Source organism: Sus scrofa, chromosome 14, assembly GCF_000003025.6.
Source record: "Sus scrofa isolate TJ Tabasco breed Duroc chromosome 14, Sscrofa11.1, whole genome shotgun sequence".
NCBI classification, from domain to species: domain Eukaryota; kingdom Metazoa; phylum Chordata; class Mammalia; order Artiodactyla; family Suidae; genus Sus; species Sus scrofa.
Genome location: NC_010456.5, coordinates 132,433,451 through 132,455,653, shown reverse-complemented (window position 1 = coordinate 132,455,653; position 22,203 = coordinate 132,433,451). Strand labels below are relative to the sequence as shown.

The following is a 22,203-nucleotide window of genomic DNA, read 5'->3' as shown; positions in this document are numbered from 1 at the left end:
GAGGAACGGGAAACCCCTTGGTGTACCACCCAAGAATGGAAAATGAGTTACCATTTACAGAGGGGCCTCTGCCAGCAGGAGAAATGGCTGGACCTGTGAACAGACAGTTGAAGTGAGATCTGGAAGACAGGGACCTCACGACCCCAGGCGGACTCACCACCCCAGCGGACTCAGTGTACACAGCTCTGTGGAAGAACGCTTGTCTCAAGGGAACTCTGACGGCTTTGCTATCGGGGCTCCTTTTCAATGCAGAGCAAGAGAAACCCACAGAAAGGTAAAACGAACAGCAATGATTCCTCTGAGTTACCTGTAAAGAACTAAGAATGGAACTGACAAGGTGAGCTAAGACTTGCTCACCAAATCTTAGAATTCAGGCACTCCATGAGACTTATGTGGGCACATGTAGGGCAAATATAAGGAAGTATGCCTCTCCTCAGAAGGAGGTCTGACTGTGTGAGTCAGCATGCCAAAAAAGATACCTGGTGATGAAAATATTTTGGGTAGGGAGTTCCCGTTGTGGCACAGCAGAAACAAATCCAACTAGGAACCATGAGGTTGCAGGTTTGATCTCTGGCCTCACTCAGTGGGTGAATGATCTGGCATTGCTGTGAGCTGCGGTGTAGGTCACAGATGTGGCTCGGATCCCGAGTTGCTGTGGCTGTGGTGTAGGCCGGCAGCTGTAGCCTGGATTAGACCCCTAGCATGGGAACGTCCATGTGCCACAGGTGAGGCCCTAAAAAGAAAAAAACAACAATGAAAATATATTCCAGGGAGATCCTGGATGAAAAGGGCACAGGAACACAGTGTAGAGCAGGGGTCTGGCTTCTGAGGGCCAGGTCAAGGTTTTTTTTGGGGGGGGTCTACCTAGGACTGTGCCCTTGATGCTCTTGTCAGAGGTTGTGAATGGGAGGGGGACAAACTGTAGTCTAATAGCGGTAAGTTCTATGTCCTTAATCATCTTATCATAGTATCACTCCTTTCTTTGGCCTCACAACCTTTTGGTATATTTTGGGATAAATACTGCGCTGAACTGGAATGAGAAAAAACTAGTTAGGAAAATACCCCTCCTGTATAAAACACTCACCACAACCGTTATATACCAAATATGCCCTGTTATCTTAGAATCCGGGGCCGCGGCCGGCCTGAGCATCCTCGGGGTAGTGAATTTTGACCTTAGGAACAGAACTTTGCACTTTCCTCCTAGGAGAGGAAAGAATGGGTGGAGCCTTGGGGACACCCTGGGAGGGCCTGCGGTGGGGGCCGGGGAGCCCAGGTACCTGCGCAGACCACGCCCGCGTCCTCCTCGTGGGAGCAGTCGTGCTGCGCCCAGCCCGAGTGGGCGCAGTGTCCCAGCGCATCCTCGGTGCCCGCGCAGCGCACGTTGTCCAGCAGGATGGGCCCCGAGCCCGGGCCAAATCGGCCGCGGCCCAGGGCGCTCAGCGCACGCCCGCAGCCCAGGACTCGGCACACGACGCGCGCGTTCTTGATGTTCCAGTGGTCGTCGCACACGGTGCCCCACACGTCCTGGCGCCGGACCTCGACCCGGCCCTCGCAGCGGCTGCGCCCGCCCACCAGGCGCAGGGGCGGGTCTGCGGGAGGCAGGGGGGGCGATCAGGCGGGAGGAGGCCCCGTCCGGCGCCCGCCGCCACCCCCACCCCACCAGCATCGGGGAGTTTGTGTGTCACTTGTCATTTACAATAGAAAAGATAAGAGTGGAAAGAGTTCTACGTCTGCTTTTGCATTAACTGAGACTCTCCAGGAACAGCCACGATGAGCAGCCTGTTTCCAGATACCTAGGAACTTAATCTTTAAACAAAACTACGAAAAATCCAAAGAAAACAAACGAAAGACACCACCCTCTCCAAATCTTTGGAAGACAGTTGTTCTAAAATGAGGTACTGCCCGGAGGTAGCAAAACAAATCTATCTAGGAGTTCCCTAGTGACTCAGTGGGTTAAGGACCCTGAGCTGTCACTTCTTTGGCTCTGGTTTCACCTGTAGCTCAGATTCCATTCCTGGCTGGGAGACTGCCACATGCCAACCACCCCCCCAAAACCCTAAATAAGTAAATAAATAAAGCAAAAACAAAAACAAAAAACCCCAACAAAACCCAACAACAAGAAGGCCAAATCTGTCCAGTGAAATTTCTTTCACTCTACATGACTAAAAGTCAACGTTTGAACTGTGAGGGCTCTATTATGGGTACAAATACCAAGTTATAAAATAAATAGATCCTGGGATGTACTGTTCAGCAGGGTAACTATAGTTAATAACACTGTCCTGCATATTTGAAAGGTGAGAGAGGATCTTACAAGTTCTCTCAAAAAAATTTTTAGCTACGTCTGGTGATGCATATTAACTTGAATAACTGTGCTCATCCGCAATATATACAAATATGACATTATGTTGTACATCTGAAACTAATGTTATACATTAAATAGACCCTAATAATAATAAAAAACCCTGATATCATGTAACCTAGCTATTCCATTCCTGGGTATTTACTCAAGATAAAGAACACATGTATCCAGAGAAAGATTTACACATAGAATTCTCAACAACAGGCAGAAACTGGAAACAATCCAATGTCCATCCATAGGAGAATGGAGAAATAAACTGGGGTATAGTCACACAATGGAAAAGCAAAAAAAAAAAAAAAGGAAAACAAGTTACCACTACACGCAATCAATCATCTGGTCAAATCTCAAGAATGCTTTTGTTAAGCAAAACAAGTCAGATGCAAAGAAGCAAAGAGGATTTTCTTTCATTTAAATGAGATTCTAGAAAAACAAGTCTGATAGATAGTGACAGAAAGAAGATCAGTGCTTGCTGGGGGAAGTGGAAGGGCTTTACTGCAAGGCAAGGGGGCATAAGGGAACTTTGGGGATGAACATGCACTTGCTCTGATAGTGGTGGTGGTTCCATGGCTATGGTATGCACTAGGCAAACCTCAGAGATGTGTGCAACTTATTGCATATAATTATACTTCAAAAAAGGTGAAGTAAAGTAAAACTAATTAAAAAAATAAAGTTTATGCTATGTCGGTGGGGCCCCATCCATCAATGTGTGGGAGATGATTTGTCTTCATGTACATTGGTTGCTAGTGATGATTTTTCCATTTCCTGCTCTGTTTGGCACATAGAAGATGCTTCATGAAAGTTAATAAACACTCCTGGCATCAGTTTCTGTGACTGAAAAATCCTGGTCCAGGATGGTTGCTCTCCTTGTCAATAGTTGCTGTGATACTGGAAGTAAGATAACCATTCTTGTTTGAACTATGAAAAAAGGCAAACATTTTCTGAGGTTTCAGGAGGTGAATCTGGGGCTTCCGACCCGCAAAAGTGTCTGCACATATACACCTAAAAGCTATAGATGTTTTCAGTAAAGGGTAGGAAATTTGAATGAAAAAGAAATAGGATCCTAATAGTATTAGCGATGGAATAATAATTTTAGTGCTTAGACAAATAAAAATTACCAGGTGAAGGGGCCATTTCTTCACCAACTGAACCCACAACTGTAAAAAAGAAAAAGAAAAAAATTAAGCTTAAAAATGCATGTCTTGGGAGTCACATATTTACACTTAAATTTGAAAAAGAGCTGAACATTTTCTCTAAGTTTAGACATTACTTTTAAAAAAGTTTCTACTTCAGTTGGGGACAGCAATACCCATCCATTAAGTTTTATTTCCTTGTCCATTAAGTTGCATCAAAATGTAACAAGTAGTGTTGTGTGCTGTTTATTCTCCAAAAATCAAATCATTTATTAAATGGCCAGAAAAGAAGCCTTATAAATACACTGAATTTTGGAAAGGAGGAATTCAAATGGATCAGATTTTTACAGGGGCTGACAGTGAAATGAAGAAAACCAAGTCAGATTTGAGAAATATCTTACAGAAGAGAGAGATCACATTTGGGTGCTGTAATTCCATATGAAAATCTACAGAAGGAAGCAAGATGGGAAACCTAACACTGGGCTTTATGACAGAAGAAGGTTGTGCAAATGACTGTAACACTAAGAGTTAATCTAGCGAAAGGCATATGACTGTTACCAGGGGATGGTGTCACTTTTGTTGAAATTAGATCTGTGGCTGCAAAAAAAAAATTTTTTTTCCCATGCAAAGAGAGCATTAACATTTGATTTCATTGAAATCTTACTCTGTAGACGAGAATCTGCCTTTTGACAAGTTCCCCAGGCCATTCCCTTGCATGCTAACACCTGAGAACCACTGCACTAGGTCACTGCCACGGTCTCCCGCAGCACTGACATTCAATGCTGTATTTTTTATTTATTTTTATTTTTTAAAAAATCTTTTGTCTTCTTGCTATTTCTTGGGCCGCTCCCGCGGCATATGGAGGTTCCCAGGCTAGGGGTCAAATCGGAGCTGTAGCTGCCAGCCTACACCAGAGCCACAGCAATGCAGGATCCGAGCTGCGTCTGCAACCTACAGCGCAGCTCACAGCAACGCCAGATCGTTAACCCACTGAGCAAGGGCAGGGACCGAACCCGCAACCTCATGGTTCTTAGGCGGATTCGTTAACCACTGCGCCACGACGGGAACTCCCATTCAATGCTATTTTATCCTATTTCTCCTGTCCCTGCAATTCCTTCACCACGTTCAGAATCAGAACCAGTGATGGAGGACAGGCTTGGGACCTCCCAGCCGCTCTCCTTTCTCCTGACCTCTGCTGGGGAAACAGGAAGTGCTGCTCTGGGCTGGGCTTTTTCACAAAGTCGCTCACCAGAGCTACTGCAAAGAGCAGAGAGGTACCTGGAGAAGGAGGCGCTTCGCGGGAAGTGGGAGTTGTATCTATGAATAAAGAAGAATCAAACTCAGACATTAGTGGAAAGAAAATGGAATGTTTTTTCCAACAATCGTGTGCTTGCTGAAGAATAATGGGTAGAACCAATACCATCACAACCTGGTTCTCTAGTGCATGCCTTTGGGGGCGCTGGACGGTCAAAGCATCACGCGAACCATAACACACACCACCACGCAGGTGGCAGTGTGGACCCCCAGCTCTTGCCTCCCGTGGGCACACCTAAGACCAGGGCAATAGGCAGAGCGTGTTCCCTAGAGGAGGACCTACCAGGCAAGGGCCCTGTGAGCACACAGCAAGAAGGCGGCTTTCCCCAACCCAAGGGAAGAGCCCTCACCACGTATCTATTCTGCTGGGCCCTTGATCTTGGGCTTCTAGTGTCTGGATGAATGAGGAAAACATGAAGCTTAACTTCTGTGAAAAGGACACTGGGATTTCTGTTTGCATTGGGGCTTATTCTGTGGATAAAATCTTCGGTGTATGTGTTCATTTGCTAAATAGGATGAGGGGAGTTAATCGCATTTAACTTAAGAAATGTGACAGAGAGAAAACATTACCAGAGGGGGTGTCCACTTCTGCCGAGATTGAAGATACATCTGTATGAACAAAGAGAACAGGACATTTAAAAATAGGACACTCGAAAACATTAAAAATAAAGTTAGCATTGTGGTCAAAGCAGTCATTAAGTGGGCTCATTTTCTAAATAGGACATGACCAGGAAGAAGCTAATCTCATTCATTTAAACACCAAAATGGGAGAACCTTTACCAGATGGCGAGGTCATTTCTGCCGAGGCTGAAGAGAAATCTGTATAAAGAAAGAAGAAACCTAAATACCAGGGCAGAGGGCTCCTGGGTTTCTCTTTTTACGGAGGCTGTGTTAGGGACAAAATGTCCATGGACCAGCCTAGTCCGATAAATGGAACTCTAAGAGAGGCATGTACAGGACAGGAGACAGGGTTTTACCTGGTGTAGAGGTCATGGTGGTTGAGACTGGAGCTGCAAATGAAGAAAAATAACAAGGCAAGCAATAAGTCAGCCGTATGTATCAAGCATATACGCTTCCGTAAAATACAGATGTAAAATCGGCCAACACAGATCAGTGTGGCTGATTTTAATTTGCATGATTCAGGCTCATTAAGAAGAAACAGTTGTTGTTCAAGGTAGCAATACAGAGATATCACAAAGGATGTTGAGTTTAGTGGGTATTTCTGCTTCCTATGGTGACACGTAGACAGCCTGGCAACGTTTACTGATTTTCCAAACCGTTCGTTCTCTGGCCTCGGACTAGCTGTTGGCAGTTCCATCAGTGCCACCGTGGCTCTTCTATGAGGTGCCCCCCTCTCAGTCCCTGCACCCCCAATCTGTTGTCTCTTAACATGCAGTCAGTAGGGAGACCAGATAGCCAATCCTTATGCGTGTGTAGAAAGTAGGAACGGCAGGCTCTGTGGAACACTCCCACGTGGATTCAGGTGCTTTACTTGAACTTGAATGTTGGGGCCTCAACTTGGCTCTGTGCTTGTCTACTCCTCTAATCTATCTTCCAAGGGGCTAATTCAGCCAAGTAATTTCCAACCCTGGAAAACAGTATTACTGTACTATCTAGGTAGAATTTCAACACCTACTATCCCTTAAAATTAGTAAGAGGACAAGTCATCAGAAAACTTTTTACCAGTTGTAAGGAGCAGATCTGTAGCTGAAATTGAGGAAGGAACTGTCCAAGCAAGCACAATTGAAAGAAAACGATAATTAAATACCATCCTTGTCAATCAAGTTCATTGGTAAAGATTAAAAAAAAAACTCAACGCTGTTTACAAATCACGCCCCAGTGTGCATAATATTTGACGATACTCTGTTCCTATTTGATTTTCCTATTCTCTGTTTCATTAAGCTAAGGGAAATAAATAGTGGGGGAGGGTACTTGGGTCTGGAACCCAAGAGACTTGAGTTCTAGTCTCTGCTCTTTGTGTAACAAAGCATGTGACTTTGGGCTGCTTGCATCTGAAGGGCTAGTGCACGGACCAGCAGCTTCTGCACCATCTTGTTACATATGCAGACCCTCCGGACCCTCTAAGACGACTGAACTGGAACCTGCATTTTAGCAAGATCTCCAGGGGATGTACAGGTACATTAAAGTTTGAGAGGGACCAAGCATCCAAACGGAAAGGCCACGAGACCCAGGAATAATCTGCGAGGAGGAAACTACACGCAGGGTGCCCATACAAAGGGGAGTTTTCTCTGCTCAACCCAGACAACGGTGCTCTGCCAAAATTCATGCTTGTATTTCCCATCCCGTCCTCTGTTTGTTTGTTTGGTTTTTTTCCGACTTTTTCAGGCCACACCCATGGCATATGGAGGTTCCCAGTCTAGAGGTCCAGCCGGGCTGTACCACGGGCCTACGCCAGAGCCACAGCAACGCCAGATCCTGGCCGCGTCTATGACCTACACCACAGCTCACAGCAACTCCGGATCCTTAACCCACTGAAGGAGGCCAGGGTTTGAACCAGAAACCTCATGAATGCTAGTCAGATTCATTTCCACTAAGCCACGATGGGAACTCCTTGTTTTTCCATCAAAGCTTGACATCTAGACTTTTACATGAAATCTCCTACTTTTAAGATATAGTATTAGGAGTTCCCGTCGTGGCACGTGGTTAACGAATCCGACTAGGAACCATGAGGTTTCGGGTCGATCCCTGGCCTTGCTCAGTGGATTAAGTATTCGGCGTTGTGGTGAGCTGTGGTGTAGGTTGCAGACGCGGCTCAGACCTGGCATTGCTGTGGCTCTGGCGTAGGCTGGTGGCTACAGCTCCGATTCGACCCCTAGCCTGGAAACCTCCATATGCCACAAGAGGGGCCCTAGAAAACGCAAAAAGACAAAAAAAAAAAAAAAGATGTAGTATTAAAAAAAATTAAACATCACATAGGCAAAACTCTGTTATCTCAGTCAAAACCCATCCATGGGCTGCTTGTTTGTGACCTCAAGTCTGAACAACTTCTAGGGTTTCTTCCAACTCTTGAAAAAATGTTACACTGTGATGATGCCATATTGAAATGGTCCTTGCCTAAGAGACCAGGTAGCTGATTCTCACAGATCCAACAAAGAGAGAAAGTCGTTTCAGTGTCTGATTTTCCATAGAGGTCCCTTTCTACCAAGCTTGGCAGGAGGCTCTGAGATTTAAAAAATAGGAACCATGAGCTACTTTTATAACTGCTTACAGTTCAGAGAAATCGTGAGTTGAGTCGACTTGGGTCGAGATGGTATTTCACCAATTTACTTGGCCATATATTCAGCAACTCAAGCCCTAGGATGACCACCCCTCAAAGTATCCACAGAGGGAAGTTTACAAAAAGACTCATGAGCTGCTCACCTAGAGAGGCAGGAGGGTCTCCGCAGGCAGCACCCCCCCCCCCCTTGGGAGTGTGACTACCAAGCTCCCATCACTGAGTGTGTGCACAAGTGTGTGCCACTCAACCTGTAGGACAAGCTTCCTCCTCCTGTCCTGCAGATGGTGAAACAGAGGCTCTGAGAGGTAAGGGGATGTGCCCGCTGTCACCCAAATGGCTACGCCTGGAGCCAGACATAATCCCAGGTTCTCTGGCTCTAAATTTTGTGATGCAGCATTTCTATTCAAACTAGAAAAGTTTCAGTGGTCAAAGAAGTTGGAGAAACACTGGATTGAGCCAAGTTTTAAAAAGATCCCTTACTGCAGGGCTTGTCAGAGACTTCATGGTGTTAACAGACTGAATTCTCAAGAGAGGGATATCTTATTTCCCTAGCTTATTTAGCCAAGAAAATTCTTTTCAAAAAATTTGCATATCACTGGCTTGGGGTACAGTAATGTGAAACACACATGGGAGAGGTGAGACTTATTTTCTGAAAATGCAGATTAGAGAAATAGTTTTGCCTGAGATGCCCAAAGTCCTGTGACTGCTAAAATTTTTTTTTTGGTCTTTTGTCTTTTTAGGGCCCCACCCGCGGCATATGGAGGTTCCCAGGCTAGGGGTCGAGTTGGAGCTGTTGCTGCTGGCCTACGCCACAGCCACAGCAACGCTAGATCTGAGCTGTGTCTGCAACGTACACCACAGCTCACGGCAACGCCAGATCCTTAACCCACTGGGCGAGACCAGGGATCAAACCCGCAACCTCATGGTTCCTAGTCAGATTCATTTCCGCTGAGCCACGACGGGAACTCCTGTCAAAAAAAATAACTCAGGAAACTTAAAAGAAATTGTGGCACAATACATGGATTTAATGTCAGCTAATGCAGGCTATTAGCAGGGTGGCCACTGAGCATTTGGTTTTATTTGGAAGAATATCTAGACAGTATTTTTGAGAATAACATAGCTGTGCTATTGCTTATCTGTTGGAGGACAGATGTGCTTACATTCTGTGCCTGCGTTAATGAGTTTAAGGATTTGGGGGAAGGGAAATTGTTAAACATATTGCTTCTATTCTTTGAAATGTCACTGTGACCTCCTCTACTGACAAGACTGGTTTATGCCAGATCATTTTCTGGCACATAGAGGGTGGCTTTGACAGGTCGATAACTTTCTGTAAGATGGGAGACCTCTGAAATGTTCATGTTTTTCCTCCATAGTCGCATCTCCAATATTACAATTTTTCTAAATTGCCAGTACTGGCGACCCAGGAAATGTTTTCATTAGACTCAAAAACAATGCACAGAGCTTAAATTTTCTGTCTTTTGACTTTAAAAGGAAGGTTGATCCATAATATTTATCCTCATGTAAATTCTGGCATAAAAGTCTCATCTCTCCAAGTATGTTGAATGACAAAATTATTTTACACAATGTTTATGCACATCTTATTAAGTTCCGATTTTGAGAATGTGAAAATACAAGGTACAGTAGACTTCAACAGTCTTAGTTGAGTGCCCAGAATAATATAGAAAGGGAAGGTAGTTGATGAATGAGTTTATAGGGTTCTAATCCTAAGATAGTAAAAATGTAGAAAGACGATGCTGGTTTCTTGGCTATCATTTTCTTAAGCAATCCAAATCTATGCTTAGAAGAGAAGTTTAGCATTAAGCACCTTTACCTTCACTGATAAGCTTCAGCTTGCTCTTGCTAAGAGAAGAGTGTTTGCATTGCAGAAGGCATAATTAGTTTGAGGAATTCAGCCTTTTTGTAAACTTCTGATATCAGAATAGATTTTGATCTGTAAATGAGTTGTGTGAGATGACACTGCCTCTATTTCTATAACCATTTCACCTGGACTATCTAATCAGTCCTATGAATGTATCCCTAAATGTGGTTATTGAAAACCGAATAGCTGCCTCATGATAATTAGGTACATATTATTTATGGAGGAAAAAATATTAAATTTCGAATTGAGTGTGTAGGCTCCCTATCATCTTAGTGTTTCTTTTCCCACACTAGTCATTGACTTTAACCTACATTGTAAATGTTTGTAAAGGGTAGACTGTCCTATATCAAACTTATATTAAATAATTCCATCCATTTATGGAGGAGGTGGATGTAGAAGAGGTAGAAGCTGGGCACTGGTCCATGTGCCTATGAGTCAGTAACGACGGAAACAATGTCCCATGTTTAGTTGGTTATTTTGAAATATAAAAATTATCATTGCGGTAAAACAATTCTATTAACTGGAATATCACAAGATATACCCACCATATTTTTCAGGACATTTTTTTCTTTGGGGCAAATTGGTTAAAATTACACTGTATGGTAATTGCATTTAGGTTCTAAAGAAAAGAATCTGCAGAGAAATCGATGCACTATATAATTTGTCCAGATTAATTTTCATTTGGGGAAAGAAGTTCTGAAATATCCTCAAAACAGTTTACTTATCAGTTGAAAGTCCTCCAAAAATAGAACTATTGAACAACCAGTATGTGGGGTGGAAAAGAAAAGCTCCCTCAGTTTTTTGGAGGGAATAACTTTAAAAATACTTAATTGGCTAAGTTTACTTGGTGCAGTTAAGATTTAAACTTGTTGATTTTAACATTGCTGTTACATCTGAAATAAACTTATGTGATGTTCTGGTAAAAAAAAAAAAATTAACTCTGGAGTTCTCGTCGTGGTTCAGTGGTTAACGAATCCGACTAAGAACCATGAGGTTGCGGGTTCAATCCCTGCCCTTGCTCAGTGGGTTAACGATCCGGCGTTGCCGTGAGCTGTGGTGTAGGTTGCAGACGTGGCTCGGATCCTGCGTTGCTGTGGCTCTGGCGTAGGCCAGAGGCTACAGCTCCAATTCGACCCCTAGCCTGGGAACCTCCATATGCCACAGGTGCAGCCCAAGAAATGGTGAAAAAAAAAAAAAAAAAAAGTTAACTCTTTGAATCCTCAAAGGTGTGAACATTGATGGGAATATGAATGAAGCTGCTGATTTCAGAGACCTGCTGCTGCATCGAGCACTGAGGGATCCCCCTGGACACAGCGTCCCAGGTACAGAAAGTACGTAACCAATACATGTTCAATTTATTATTTCATTCACTGGATGTATATAGCAGTTTCTTATGTTAGTTTGATATGAGCTTGATATTTATTTTCATATGAGGTGTAAACTTGAACCCCAACCATATGCAAGGCAGTCTATACATATATGATTTATATAAAATGAGAAAGAAAAAAAAATTACCAGGCGAGGTGGTCATTTCTGTGGCTGATGCTGAAATTATAAAACAAAACAGAGACCAAAATGAGATAGAATCCAAACAAAATCCCATCTGCTTATAGGACATTTAGAAAATTGTTTTATTTTTTACAAATTATACCTCAGATAGACATATTAGGTACAAGATGACTTCTTCTTTTTTTTTCCTTTTCTAGGGCGGCTCCTGCAGCATATGGAGGTTCCCAGGCTAGGGGTCGAATCAGAGCTGTAGCTGACAGCCTACACCACAGCCACAGCAATGCCAGGTCTGAGCGGCATCTGTAACCTACACCACAGCTCATGGCAACGCCAGATCCTTAATCCACTGAGTGAGGCCAGGGATCGAACCTGCAACCTCATGTTCCTAGTCAGATTTGTTAACCACTGAGCCACAATGGGAACTCCAAGATGACTTCTGAAATGTGAAATTAAGGATAAGAAAGGTAGCTTGGATGAGACAGAAGTAGAGACAGGGATGCACGAAGACAGGAAGTGAGAAACATTCCTTGGTCGAGGAAACAGAACGATCTCCTGGGGTGGATCAGCAAGGCTGTTTCACTGAGGCTGTAAAGAGGAAATATTTTCTAGAGTTTCGAAGTACTAAGAACCTTCCTAACTCTGACTTCAGATTTCTTTTTTCTTCCTTCCTTTCTTTTTTTTCTTTTCTTTTTTTTTTTTTTTTTTGCTTTTTAGGGCCATACTCATGGCATAGGGAAGTTCCCAGGCTAGGCGTCGAATCAGAGCTACAGTTGCCAGCCTACACCACAGCCACAGCAATGCCAGATCCGAGCCACGTCTGTGACCTACACTGCAGCTCATGACAAAACCAGATCCTTAACCCACTGAGCAAGGCCAGGGATCGAACCCTCGTCCTCACAGATACTAGTCAGATTTGTTTCTGCTGAGCCGCAATGGTAACTCCTGACTTCAGATTTCTAACACCGACTTACCGTTTTCTTTTGGCCGTGCCCACTGCATGTGGAAGTTCCTGGGTCAGAGAGCAAACCCACACCACAGCTGTAACCAGAGCCACTGCAGTGACCCTGCTGGATCCTTAACCTGCTGAGCCACCAGGGAACTCCTGATTTCTCATTTTCATCCTACAAACTAGTTTACAACATAGTACGAAGTTGCCTACATGTTAGGTGAAAGGAAAAGTGGTTCCATAACATAATAAAGCACATTATGACCCTGATTCAGTGTGCATTTACTCTTGTTAATGATCTATGACGGCTGAAATGCGAATCAGGGAGTCTGCTAGAAAGATCCACTAACCAGGAAGCCGAGAAAGACACAATAAAAGGATTACCAACTGTAGGGGATCTTTCTGCTAATTCTGGGACTGCTTCGGTGGCTAAAAGAGAAAGCCCGAGGCATCCAGATTAGTGCAGGTGAACATTTACAAAACACCCACCAGCAGAGTGAGCACCCGGACCCCCTCTGCTGCCCGTGTGGTGGTTCAGCATCCTATCACAGGCAGAGCAGCACGTCTAAAGCCCAAACTGGGGAGCACCTCTGAACTACCTTTCCCCGGGTGAGGACCTGGCCTTTTTTTTTTTCAATGGTCGTACTCATGACATATGGAAGTTCCCTGGTAGGGGTCAAATTGGAGCTGCAGCTGCTGGCCTACCACAATACCAGATCCAAGACGCATCTGTGAACTATACCGTAGCTTGTGGCAACACCGGATCCTTAACCCTCTGAGCAAGGCCAGGGGCCAAACCCGCATTCTCACGGAGACAATGTCAGGTCCTTAACCTGCTGAGCCACAACGGGAACTCTGGAGGCCCTGGCCTTTTGATACTAATTGGAAGTATCTTTCTGAGCCTTTTCAGGGAGGAGTGATCTATAGCCACTCAGGAGAGCTGAAGCCACAAAATAGGGCAGACGAGTGTTTGATGCCATTTTAATTCTGAGTTTTTAACTTGAGATGTCATGGCTGTCTTGAAACACTCAATCTTCGATTAAAAACGAACTGCTGAACAACAGAATGGGAGGGAAATATCCTGTCTCATCATCTTCACGCCATTGGAACCTCCTCTCCACTCTGCCCTCTGAGGGGGATCCGGCTGTGGAGAGACCCAGGGATGGGGTGGGGGGGTCAGAGGTGTTTGTGGATGCACATCGAGTGCCAAAGGGTATCAAAATATGGCTTTTAAATTCCGATTTTTTAGAATGTTTGCATAAAATAAAAGGAATTTATTTATTTATAAAAATAAACTTGCCCCTATTGGCAAGACTGCCCCACCTTTGGCAATCAATAAATGAGGAGGGTACTTGCATAGCGCTCTCTCCGAGAAATACCTTCCTGAGAAATCTATGAAATTGACACACCTAGAAAAATCATTCCAGGGAGTTCCTGTCGTGGCGCAGTGGTTAACGAATCCGACTAAGAACTTTGAGGTTGTGGGTTCTATCCCTGGCCTTGCTCAGTGAGTTAAGGATCTGGCGTTGCCATGAGCTGTGGTGTAGGTCACAGACGAGGCTCAGATCTGGCGTTGGTGTGGCTGTGGTGTAGGCTGGCAGCTACAGTTCCGATTCCGACCCCTAGCCTGGGAACTTCCACAGGCTGAGGGTGTGGCCCTAAAGAAAAAAATAGAAAGAAAAAGAAAAATCATTTCTGGAAGTTAAAAACCATCTTGAAGCAAGAGCAAAATGTCTTGGCTCACACGTATGTTTTTGCTCCTAGGAGCTCGTAGGGGCAGGGGAACAGGCTGTGATCCTGGGCACACTTGAAAGCAATGCGACCAACACCCTGGGCTGTCAGTCTCAGGGGTTCCTGGGACCTGGGACTTTTAGTGCTAAAACTGGGAAAACTCCAGGCAAACTGGGCCAAGCCATTTGCCTGAAGGGGACCCCCTAAGCCATTCAGGGCTGGTCTGCTCAGCAGATGGGATCCTGCTGCATGGGGAGGAAGCCTGGTCTCAGGAAGGTTCAGGAACCTGTGCAGATGGCCCTGGTGTCCTCGTGGTGTCCACAGTTGCGGACAGACAGGCCCAGATGGTGGCACTGCCCCAGGCTGGTCTCACTGCCTGAGCACCACCCATCGTCCAGGCAGATGGGGCCGGAACCAGCCCCAAACGGCCTGCTCCTTGGGGCTGCCAGGGCCATCCCGCAGCCCAACTGCCAGCACACTGCCTGGGCGGCGGACAGGCCCCAGAGGTTGTCACGCACAGTCCCCTACCTGCCACTGTGCTGGAGCTCCACGCGGCCCTCACACGGGCTCCTCCCGCCTGCCAGCCTCCCCATGGGCAGATCTGCAGGAGCCTAGAGCAGGGCCGGCTTGAGAAAGTCCCCTCCACTCTCAAATGAGACGGCCTTTCCAGCTAGAGAATTCCATCCTGGTCTGTGGTTTGCACAAATCAGCGGGGAAAGGACACGTGCAGAGAACAGGGTACGTCTGCTTTTGATAACGTTGTTCCCTCACGGGCAGTTTCTTCATGGGGACACAGGCCACAGGCTGGCTTTGTAAAAAACACATACAGCTAGAAATAACCTTCCGCCCTCGTCCTCTTTTGGATGTCACTGAAAGACATTTGCCCGGGCCTTGTTAACACTGCACAGCGCCGGTGTAATGCAATCAACCCGGCACCCAAGTCTCCAGCCGCAGCCCCCTTCCTTAGAAGAACAGAGGTAGCTGAGAAGGGGGACCGCAGATGCTACCAGGTTACCCATCTAATTACCTCTTTGGCGCCAGCAGAAGATAGATGCCTGCTTGAAAGTCGGAAAATGCAGCCTTTACTATAAATCATTATTGTTAACTGAAACACTACTCCTAATTAAGGGTTGAAGTAATTTGACTGCCGCTTCGCTTTTGCACCCCTGCTTATGCATGCGCACCCCCTCCCAACCTGGATGTAAGTTTGCCTTTATAAACGCGGTCCGTTTCTTTACTTGGGGTTTCACACTCAAGCCGCTTTTAGGCAGTGTGTGCCCCCGGCCAGTAATAAAGACGCCTAATTTGTTTTTTCCTGTGTTGGCGTGGTCTCTGCTCTTCGACGGCACAACATCTCCTTTCCTTCTTTCCTCCTTTCTTTCTTTTTCTTTCACTGCGCCCGTGGCATATGGAAGTTCCTTGGCTAGGCGTCAAATCAGAGCCATAGCTGCAGGCCTACACCACAGCCACAGCAACGCCGGATCCAAGCCACGTCTTCAGCCTACACTGACGCTCATGGCAACGCTGGATCCTTTAACCCACTGGAGTGAGGCCAGGGCTTGAACCCGCATGTCCATGGATGCCAGTCAGGTTTGTAACCCGCTGAGCCACAGTGGGAACTTGTTGGGTGTCATTTCTCATGTTTTCTCTCAAAATGAAACAGAGTTTGGCTGAGGGCTTGGGACTCAGACCTTCCATTTCTTCCCAGGTCTTTCAAAGTATCCTCTGAAATTCTCAGGACAAAATTATCTTCACTTCGCTTGGATTTAAAAGTTATAAAATATATATTGGAGGATGATGGGGGAGTTTAGGGGTCAGGAGAGCAGGCAGAAGACGAGATGGCACAGCTGCTACAAGAAGGTAAAGGACTGGCCAAGCAAAACGGACCCCTGAATCAAAAGCAGGTAACGTTGTGACCCTCAGATTCTGCGCCCCAGAGAGTGGGGCTGGCCCATGGGTCTGCTGTGAGAAGGGCCCTCTAGAACACTCTGTGGGTCAGGGACTGAATCAGGCCTTTCGATGATGCCATTGGGGGCGGGTGGGAGATCTGGCTTTCCCTGAAAAGGTCCCTACACTAGGAGAACCCTTGCATCTCACGGCTGCTTTCCTCTCACTTTCCAAACACAGATTTTCTCCCCGAACCTGGACCCCCACTGGCCCCTCCTCCGGCAGCAGCCATCGGTACAGCCTGAGGCAGAGGAGGAAGGCATTTCCTCCTGAGTCGTGCTAGAGGGTTTTGGAGCTCAAACTCTCCAAAGGGAAGTCAACTGAAAAGAGGCGAAAAGATTACCTGTTGATGTAGGCACCTCTGTTGGCTTCGGAAAAGATGCTAAGGACAGAAAGAAAGGGAAAGGAAAAAATTACATGACGCCGAATTAAGTGTCAACTCTATTTAACTCCCAGTCAACAGCTGGGGGGTTCTCTGCCTTGTGGCTTGTCTGCAGTCCCTACACGATTCCCTTCCCAAGTCCTTCCTCTGTGGGGAGTATTCCTTCCATCTCCCAAATGGCGCGTGTACAGGGAAACAAGCCAAGCCATAGGAGCTCAAGAAAATCTAAAGCGTGGTGTTGATCGATTTAAAAAAAATAGGCATATTTAATAGTCAACAAGCATCCTTTGGGGATCCCTGCTGCTCAGTATGACTTGCCCTGGGGCTTCATTTGAAGGTTTAGGGTCATGTCTCTTTTTTCTAGCTCTTCTCAGCATATGTTATTCTTACAGACTATGGAAAAGAGGTGACCTGCTTTGAAATGTGACAACCATTGTGCCAATCACAGAGTCTGGGAAAGACTGAAAGTTGTGATTTGGGCTCCATCATTCTTTACAGTTCTGTCAAGCAGAAAGGAATCTACAGAGAAAAATCCCTGCAGAGCCCTGGAAAAGGTGGGGTGAGAAGTAACAGCTGAATCTGAATGGTGTGTCCACCCCCTCCGGGGGGGGGTGTGAGGATGGTGGAGGGGTGAAACGTTGGTTGTTGGTCATCGCCGCTCTCACCTTCTCCCGCAGACACATGGCTGGTGTGCCCCACGCAGCACGCCCAGCCCCATCTACTTAGAGAAATCCGCTGAACCCCAGCAGCCTTTATGGGCAAATATGCTGCGACCCTCCTCCCCACCCTGGTCCAGGGAGGAACCGAGGCTTGATGTGGATCAGAGATTTGCTTGAGGCACCACAGCTTCGGATGGTGAAGCCAGGACAGCAGATCCAGGGCACCTGGCCCTCAGTCACGACCCTACTGCTCCAGGGGGACCTTGCCAAGGCAAGTGACAACTAAATAATTCAGAACAATGGGAATTCTCTGAAGCCGGGTGACTCACAGCCGCTGAGGGTGTTGAGGAAGGCAGGGAGGCTACGAGAAACATAAAGCCAAAGGTGAGGGCAGCTCATGTCCCTTGGTTCTTCTTACCCCCAAGGGGTGGACTTGCTTCTTTGAAACAGGAAGGCGCAAGTCCCGTTAGGGGGAGACACTGTATCCATTCTGGGCATCCCAGAAGGGCTCTGAGTTACCATGGTTACACGCTCCACATGTCCTGGATCGCTGAGTTCACTTCTGCCCTGTTGCTGGAGACTGCAATGTCATTTTTGTGGGTTTTTGGCAAACTGAAGCCACAGCGATGGTTGCCTTGGGTGGAGCGCCTATTTTAACAGTTGTTTGATTTTGTAATATTTCGTGGGTATATGAGTCTTGCCTCTCAGAGTAAATGCCAGTTTGCAAAGGGCAGAACCACGTATGTCTCAAGGACACACACTGACAAGGCCAGTACCAGGAGGGAGCGGATGGGCCCTGGAGTGAGCCAGGGAGCTGGGCCAGGACCTTTCCAGCACCTCTGCTCCACACCCACAGCTCCGCCCAGGGCCTGGCTCCAAACCTGCCTGCGCTGCAGGCTCCAGCCCTGTCCTCCGATGGCTTCAGCTCCTGCTTTGCTCAGAACATTGATCCTGCCCCTTTCCTCTCCTCCTCCTCCTAGAACCTTCCAGAACCTCCGCCCCATGCTTGACCTCTCACCCTATCTCAGGTCACTGTGGCCAGTCCAACCGATAAACCAGTTTGCCAGTTCCCAGCTAAACCCAGAAGAATATGGAGACAAAGGGAAGGTTTGGACTCCAATGACTGAATATATCTGCAGAGACTCAACTGGGATAAAACCGAGGATTAAGAACCCTGGTCTTGGACCCGGGCTTCCCGCTTGGGACTTTCAGAGCATCTCTGGTCACCTGTAAAACGGGGGTGGGGTGGTGTTTGAACCAAAGAGATGCTTCCAAAGCCATCTCAGGTGGGACGCAAGATAATCCGGTAGCACATGGTCTACGTTAAGAACATCGACATTTTACTGCATTGAAATATAACAGCTTACATTTAGTTTCATTCCACTTGTGGTTATTTTCAGATATACATGGGCACAAACGGATTAGATAGTGCACTGTTTATTTTTTAAAATTTTTAAATTTTTTTGTCTTTTTGCCTTTTCTAGGGCCGCTCCCTGTGGCATATGGAGGTTCCCGGGCTAGGGGTTGAATTGGAGCTGTAGCCACCGGCCTACGCCAGAGCCTCAGCAACTCGGGATCTGAGCTGCGCCTGTGACCTACACCCAAGCTCACGTCAACGCCGGATCCTTAACCCACTGAGCAAGGCCAGGGATCGAACCCACAACCTCATGGTTCTTAGTCGAACTTGTTAACCACTGCGCCACGACGGCAACTCCCTGCACTGTTTATTTTAATTTGTAAACATTTTCACATTGTTTTATGGCCACTGTATTTATATTGATGTATCATCCACTCATGGCAAGGGATCCTGACTCTCCATTCATGGTGGTGTTATTAAGTTTCCTTAAAAAATGAATTCAGGGAGTTCCCATCGTGGCTCAGCGGAAATGAATCCGACTAGGAACCCTGAGGTTTCGGGTTCGATCCCTGCCCTTGCTCAGTGGGTTAACGATCCGGCGTTGCCATGAGCTGTGGTGTAGATCGCAGACGTGGCTCAGATCCTGCGTTGCTGTGGCTCTGGCATAGGCTGGCGGCTACAGCTCTGATTAGATCCCTAGCCTGGGAACCTCCATATGCCGTGGGAGCGGCCCAAGAAATGGCAAAAAGACAAAAAAAAAAAAAAAAGAATTCATTTAAGTGAAAAAGAAGTGTCGATGTAAAGGAAAGGGTTAAGAACTTTCTCGTGTGGGTGGCAGGTGTGTGTTGTGGGGACCATGCAGGGCTGAAGGTCTGCAGCTCAGGGACCACCCAGGACCTCCCCGCAGCTCTCGGTCCCGCTGGGAGGAAGGCTCGGGAGCGGGGAACGTCACTTCGCCCGCCCCGCCTCAGAATCAGGCCCACCTGAGCAGACGACGCTGGCATCCTCGTGGTGGCCGCAGTTGTGAGAGAACCAGCCGCCGTGCAGGCACTGCCACAGCCTGGCTTCGGTCCCCACGCAATCCACATCATCCAAGGCGATGGGGCCCAGGCCTCGGCCGAACCTCGCCCTCTCGGGGGCCGCGACAGCCCCGCCGCAGGCCAGCTGCCTACACACCACCTCGGCATCCCGCAGGTCCCAGCCATCGTCACACACCGTCCCCCAGCTGCCGTTGAAGTGCAGCTCCACGCGGCCCTCGCACGGGTGGCTGCCGTTGGCCAGCCTGAGCGCCACGTCTGGGACACAGAGACGCTGGGTCACTGCTCTGCCTGCCACCCTCTGCCTCCACCTTCGAGGAGAAGCCAGGCATCTCCTCTGAGCTGACCGGCCCTCTCAGGCCCCCTCTCATTCTGGGGAGGGGGCTAAGGTGGGTTAAAGCACCTACAAAGGTATCTGGGTTCCATCTCTCAGGTCAGTGTAATCCGGGGGGGGAGGTTAGAGCTCTCCCTCTGCTTCACAGAGGTCAAAGGAGCCCTTGGGGGCCTGTGTGACACACAAGCATGGGGACACTGGCTGCTGCTGCCCTGGGGCAGGAACAGCATCCTGTAGGCAGGTGAGAAACGACCCACTCCCGCTCAATGAACAGACTCAAGGACACGGTCAGCCGAGGACACTTCCCAGTTCAGCGTGATGGACTTGAGTGTCAGAAGATGCATGTGGGCTCGGGGTTTCAGAGCAGTGCTGGGTGTGCCACTTTCTCTAGTCTGATCTTGGGGGTAAACTAAGGAGCCTCGGACCCCTTTCCAGGCCCCAGTGCCCAGTCCGGAGTCAGCAGTCCACCCGCTCACTGTCATCACCAAGCAAAGCCAGGGGCTAAGATGACCTAAGAACCTACCAGTGCTGTTCTCGCCCTGCGCGAGAGACTCGTAGGATGCATAAAAGCCGACGTTGGTGACGATGGCGTCGCTGTGGAAGACGACTGTCAGGCGGTTGGCCGAGGAGGTAAACATCGGAGTTGTACCGGAGCAGAACTTCCCCAGTGAAAAAGATTCATTCTGTGGGCCATCGAAGATTTCAATGAAGTCGTAGGGGCAGCCGTAGAAGTTTTCCATCCTGTGAAGCAATGAGCTTGTCTAGATCCATCCCCTGGCTTTCCCCCCAGGAAGCGCCGCCCAGCCCGGGTCAGGAGGGGCTCTGGAAACGCCACCTGAAGCCTCTCCCTCTGCAGCCAGGTCGGAGGAAACCATGGCCCTGCTGGCGTAGGCAGTGCACAGCTTCCTGATCCTAAAAGTCTTTAAATTTTTTTTTTTTTTTTGGTTTGTTTTTAGGGCCACACCTGAGGCATATGGAAGTTCCCAGGCTAGGGGTCACATCGGAGCTGCAGCTGCCAGCCTATGCCACAGGCACAGCAATGCCACCTCCAAGCCACATCTGCAACCTACCCCACAGCTCTTGGCGATGCTGGATCCTTAACCGAGTGATGCCAGGGATTAAATCCACATCCTCACAGACACTATTTCGGGTTCTTAACTCAATGAGCCACATTAGGAACTCATTTTTTTCTTTCATCTTTTAATTTTTAAAGCTTTCATTCCATCGTATTTTCCAAGTGTGCCTTATAGGCACAAGACTATAATGTAGGCAGTTTGGATGAGCACATGGTGAAAAGCTACTTTTCTCTCACCTCTGATTAGTTCCCCTCTTACTTCACTGCCCTCCCAGAGCAGCTACAAAGAACAGTTTCTATCTGTTTCCTTCCAGAGACAGTCTATGCACAAATGTCAGCCCCTGTACTGTTGGCTGTAGTTTTCTTGCAGATCATTCTGTGGCAATACTAGTGTGATAGCAATATACGGATGTACCAAAAATCTAACCGATCCCCTACTGCTGGGCAACTAAATTTTTTCCAAACTGTAAGTGCTACTATAAGAAGGCCACCAGGGGACTTTGTCTATATACCAATTTCCTGGAGCTAGAATTGCTGGGTTAAAAGATCTGCGTACTGAATTTTGTGTGCGTGTGTCTTTTCAGGACTGCACCTGCGGCATACAGAAGTTTCCAGGCTAGGGGTCGAATCAGAGCCACACCTGCTGGCCTATGCCATAGTCACGACAATGGCAGATCTGAGCCACATCTGCGACCTACGCCAAACGGCTTGCGACAACACTGGATCCTTGACCCACTAAGCAAGGCCAGGAAGAGAACCAGAATCCTCACAGGCACCATGTCGGGTCCTTAACCTGCTGAGCTACAACAGAAACTCTTGCTGTGCTTAAATTTTGATCAGTGTTACTGAACGGGCCTCCAAGGCGTTCCCCACTTTTGAGAATTAAGTACGGATGTTCGCTCTAGTTTGTGTGCTGTGTTGTTTTGTTTTGCAGGGCAGCGGGCAGGATAACTGCGTAGTTAAGGGAGCTATTTACTCACTTCACCACCTCAAAGGTGAGTCTGACACGAGCCCTGCTCTCCACTTGGATGTCCCAGACACACACCACGTCGGTGGGGTACTTTTTAGGATACCATGGGCTGGAGAAAGAGCCCGAATTATTCGTGAGCAAACCACCACAGTGGAAATTTTCATCTGCAAGACACATGACAAAACTCCATCAGAAGGGGGCGCCGACCTCTGCTGGTGTGTTCAGAGGGGTCAAGAGCGGATGGGGTGAGGGCGGAAAAAGAACGCGGCCTAGGGCTGCTTCCCTATCATGACAAAAAGCAGCTCTGGAGGTTCTTGGAGTTCCCCATGTTATTCT

General features: G+C 47.4%; 1 protein-coding gene across 1 annotated transcript in view; it reads right to left on the bottom strand.

The window, feature by feature from the left end:
- LOC100519221 (deleted in malignant brain tumors 1 protein) overlaps positions 1-22,203 on the bottom strand; it is an 89,034-nt gene that overhangs the window by 7,348 nt on the left and 59,483 nt on the right. The window contains 5 exon segments of the mRNA XM_021073717.1: positions 52-93; positions 1,278-1,589; positions 19,435-19,746; positions 20,346-20,563; positions 21,878-22,031. Of these exon segments, the coding sequence (XP_020929376.1) occupies positions 52-93; positions 1,278-1,589; positions 19,435-19,746; positions 20,346-20,563; positions 21,878-22,031 (1,038 nt within the window).